Genomic DNA, 3,898 nt, shown 5'->3' on the forward strand with positions numbered 1-3,898 from the left:
ACACACACACACACACACACCTGTCAGGGTGCTTTTACATGGTGCTGCTAACAGAATGTACATGAGGAGTCAGTAAGTTGTAACTGAACAGGTGCTCAGCTTTTCATGGCTCCACATTGGCAATTGCCGTGGCCGGAGGCACTGTGATTTTTGGGTTGTCCGACTGCACGTACAGCCCATTCATCCAGGCTCCAAGGCGAGATCTTGGCGTGTGTTGATTTGTCTGGTCAAAACTCCAAACCCTAAAGGTGTTCAGGTTTTTAACATATACAACAAAGAAAAGCAGCAGATGCTGCCACGGTGAAGCTGTTACCAGAGAATATGACGCTCGTTTTTTATGGATTTTGCTTGAAAAATGATGAATTGATTATCGGAGCAATGACTGTTTATTTTTCTGTCATTCAACTTTATTCAGTTGTCTAATTGTATTAAGAGGTTACAGCCACAGCAGTACAACAGTAAGACTCAGTGTAAGAGAAGAAATGGACTTTACTGGCCACTGAAATCATTCCTTAACTTTCTGCAGATCCGTTTGAATTCTTCATGTTCAATTTTGCGTACTGTCTCATCACACCAAAGGTGAGTTTGCCAAAGTGCTGCCTGTCCTGGTCCTTGACGTCATCACTGTGCTGAGTCGGGGGCAGTTCAGCACATAACAGAGCTTTTAAGCTTTACACAGAAAACTATGAACTGGTATGACCTGCTGTTACAGATGATATCTCACAGGGAGAACTAAGCTGTACTCTGTTTTCAGAGCTACCCCCAGGGCCAACAAGGGAGCTGCACAGACAGTGCGTACTTTGTGCTGGTGGACACTTACCTGAAGTACTTCCTCCCCATTGAAGGAAGTGTGCCCCCTTCTCCTTTCTCTGACTCCAGAGGCTCTGTGTCTGCACCTTCACCAAGGTTTTTATAGAAAGTCTTTATTAAATCTCTTAGAGTATATCTGCCTGGAGATTTTAGCCAGAAGATGCAGAGGTTGCAACAAACAAACCATGTTATGAAGGAAATCCCAAATTAAACTTTGGAATATTTGAGCCAACAGATCAACTAAATGTTTGAAACTCCATCCCCCCTCCTGCTTTAAACTCCACAGGTCTTCCAGTGTTTCGTTTGCTGGTTATGGCGTTCACAGCCCGAGTCTCCTGAAACATCACATATTCCACCAGCCCTCTGTGAACGCAGACCCTGCAGCCCAGGAAATCTGGAGGTCTGAAACACTGCTGCAGGTGAGGCACTGATCAGCTGTGGCTTCCTGTGCTCCCTGCAGGTCAAATGGGTTAGAAGTGAGTTTTATGGCTGAGAGCTTCAGCGTGTCCTCAGTCTGAAAGATTCTCACAATGTTTGTTTTCATGGGCATTTACTTAAGTACAATGTTGTCATCTCTCCTTGAGTATTTATTTTCTACTTCATATTTGAACTTCACTACATTTAAGAGAAAACATTTGTACTTCTTACTCACCACATGTATGTGATAACTGTAGTTACTAGTTACTTTCCAGAATGAGATGAATAAAATAAAATGCAGTATTATCATAAGACTTAATTGATCCCTGGCACGAGCTACCCAGAAGTATGTAAAGTACTTCAAGCGCCACCTTTACCAGCTGCAACATTAAATGTGATGTACTCAATAATACATCAATAATTATAGGCCAGTAATATGATGTACATTCTCATGTAATGTGTTGTTCTGCAGAATGAGTACTTTTAGTACTTTAAGTAGTTTTGGTCCTTAACGTTTTGAATGCAGGACTTGTAACAGAGTATTTTTATATTGTGGTATTGCTACTTTTGCTTAAGCAAACAATTGGAGTACTTATACACCACTTTGTTTTACAAACATCTGGTCCTTAGAAACTGTAATGAAGTCATCTGGGTTTGTTTTGATGACCAGTTAATTTGCTGCTTAATATCACAATGATTGGGAAATGAGCGTCTTTACTGTTATTGTGAAGGGGAGGTTTACAAATAGTTCTCAGGATGGTCCAAAACCCAAATACGCTCATGTTACTGTAACAAAGAAAAGGAGCAGCAGTGTTCAGAGAGGGTGGAAACACCAGACTTAAAGACATGCAGGTTGTCTTGTTGTGAGGGTGTGATAATCAAGCCCACACTTATTCCTTCTCCTAAGATGTTTGTGGAGATCTGGCTCCATCACTACTCCTTGGAGATGTACCAGAAGCTGCAGTCTCCCCAGGTAAAGGTAAGAGAATCTGCCCCCACACATCCCTTCTACCCCACTGTCCCCTGCTCCGCACGACTGGCTGCTGACTGGTTGACCACAGTCCTCCCTCACCTCTCCACTGTCCCAGTCCCATTTTGGAGCAAGCCCAGGGTGGGGAAAGGTGCTGCCAGCAGCCCTGTGGTTGGTCATTTATAGTTCACTAATTCAGACACCTGGGTACCTGGACCACTGCTGTGTCCACGTCCTACTGTAGAACAAAGTGTCCAGCTGCTGTGGCTGAATCACCCTGAGCAGGCTAGCGTGACGTTGTCCACTGGCCTGGTTAAAATCACAGGCTTCGTGTCTTTGCTCAGCTCAGAGACGAAGTATTGTTTATCACTAATGAAGCCTCACTCACAACTGTGTGTGTTCAAACATCAAGCAGGTGCCTTTTCACAGAGCAGCATATTGTTACAGTAACAGCTGATTTACCATCGATGGGCACAGTGGTTCAGAACATCAGCTGTTGCTGGATCCTTTGCACGGACAAACCAGGAGACCTGACTCGGCTAACTGAAGAGCAGCGTGTCCAGTGTTCCTTGAGCTGTGAATGTGCATCAGGCATCCCTGTTCCCCACTTTGAAAGCATCTGATTCCCTTGTTTATATCTAAGATGGGTTTCTAGTCCTTTGCTGAGTACACAAGTAGTTACAGAGTAAAGCTGCTGCCATAAGGGATGTGGCACAAGTTCCCTGTAGTACTGCTTTTGCTTCCTCTCCCATCCTCCGCATGATGCATGTCCATGTCACCATGTGTTTGTTTTGTTGTTGAACTAGCAGTTATTTTCTCTGGTCTATAAAATGTCAAACGGTGAAAAGAGCGCAGTCTTCTGGAGCACAGATCTGGATTTGTTGGAGTAATAGTACAAAAGCCAAGAATCTTAAGTTTATTATAAAGTAGGAGAACAAAGAACAGCAAATCCTCACATTTGAGAAACTAGAACTGTCAGTTATTTGGCATTTTTGCTTGAAAAACGATTCATTAGTTTTCTAAATAATTGATTATCTGTGAATCAACTCACAGTGGCAGCTCTAAAGATTTGTTGCTCAGTATCAGAGTAAAGCCCGTCAGTCACAGAGCGCCGCCGCTGCTCCATAAGGCTGCACAGAGACGGTGACACAGCAGCTGCTGACAAGTCTGATTCTTACTCACCACTTTAAAACATGTTTATCACTGTGTTTATTTACCGTGTTGTGTCCTGTGTTCATTCTTTCAAGAGTGGACTTGAAACGGCAAGATTTTGGACAAGTGCCTTTAATAAGCTAAAGTCTTAATTCAGATGTCTGAGTGTACACCACCAGTCAGAAGGTTTAGATCACCTCCATGTTTTCAGTAGCTGTCAGTGTGATCCATCAGGTTAACACACCTGTGTCAGTCTTTCTACAACTCAAATCAAACACTGCTGGGACAGACAGCAGATGTTCCCACAGATGTGTTGCACTTGCCGTTGCTTTCACAAGTTCACGCTGTACAGCGACATCTAGTGGTCACAGCTCGTCAAAGCAACTTGATTAGGCCCTGATCCTATCGGTAGATTGACGGCAGGAGGCTGCTGCTTTCCCTCATCCTCACCTTCATCAGGGGTGAGCAGGTTATGTAAATTACACAAGGGAATAAAGAGAATTCTGATAAGAATAGCTCCGATTGTCTTTGTTGTGATCAGTAATGATA

The 3,898-nt window shown here is 43.5% G+C and overlaps 1 protein-coding gene across 1 annotated transcript; it reads left to right on the forward strand.

Moving 5' to 3' along the window:
- Positions 1 to 483: 483 nt before the first annotated feature.
- On the forward strand, positions 484 to 3,840 carry LOC109953788 (sphingomyelin phosphodiesterase 4-like). The gene is made up of 4 exons (XM_020589251.1): positions 484 to 579; positions 755 to 906; positions 1,097 to 1,229; positions 2,135 to 3,840. Exons 1-4 carry the CDS (start codon positions 544 to 546, stop codon positions 2,381 to 2,383), a joined length of 570 nt encoding a protein of 189 aa, XP_020444907.1. The 5' UTR covers positions 484 to 543; the 3' UTR covers positions 2,384 to 3,840.
- Positions 3,841 to 3,898: the final 58 nt, after the last annotated feature.

The sequence above is a fragment of the Monopterus albus genome, unplaced genomic scaffold (assembly GCF_001952655.1).
Source record: "Monopterus albus unplaced genomic scaffold, M_albus_1.0 scaffold1335.1, whole genome shotgun sequence".
In the NCBI taxonomy this organism is placed as follows: Eukaryota; Metazoa; Chordata; class Actinopteri; order Synbranchiformes; family Synbranchidae; genus Monopterus; species Monopterus albus.

What these genes read in the sequence shown, in the direction of transcription:
- LOC109953788 (XM_020589251.1), top strand. Translation starts at nt 544, where the DNA reads ATGTTCAATTTTGCGTACTGTCTCATCACACCAAAG. An exon ending in GTGTCTGCACCTTCACCAAG is followed by an intron (nt 907 to 1,096) that starts GTTTTTATAGAA and finishes TAAACTCCACAG; the next exon opens with GTCTTCCAGTGTTTCGTTTG. An exon ending in GGTCTGAAACACTGCTGCAG is followed by an intron (nt 1,230 to 2,134) that starts GTGAGGCACTGA and finishes CCTTCTCCTAAG; the next exon opens with ATGTTTGTGGAGATCTGGCT.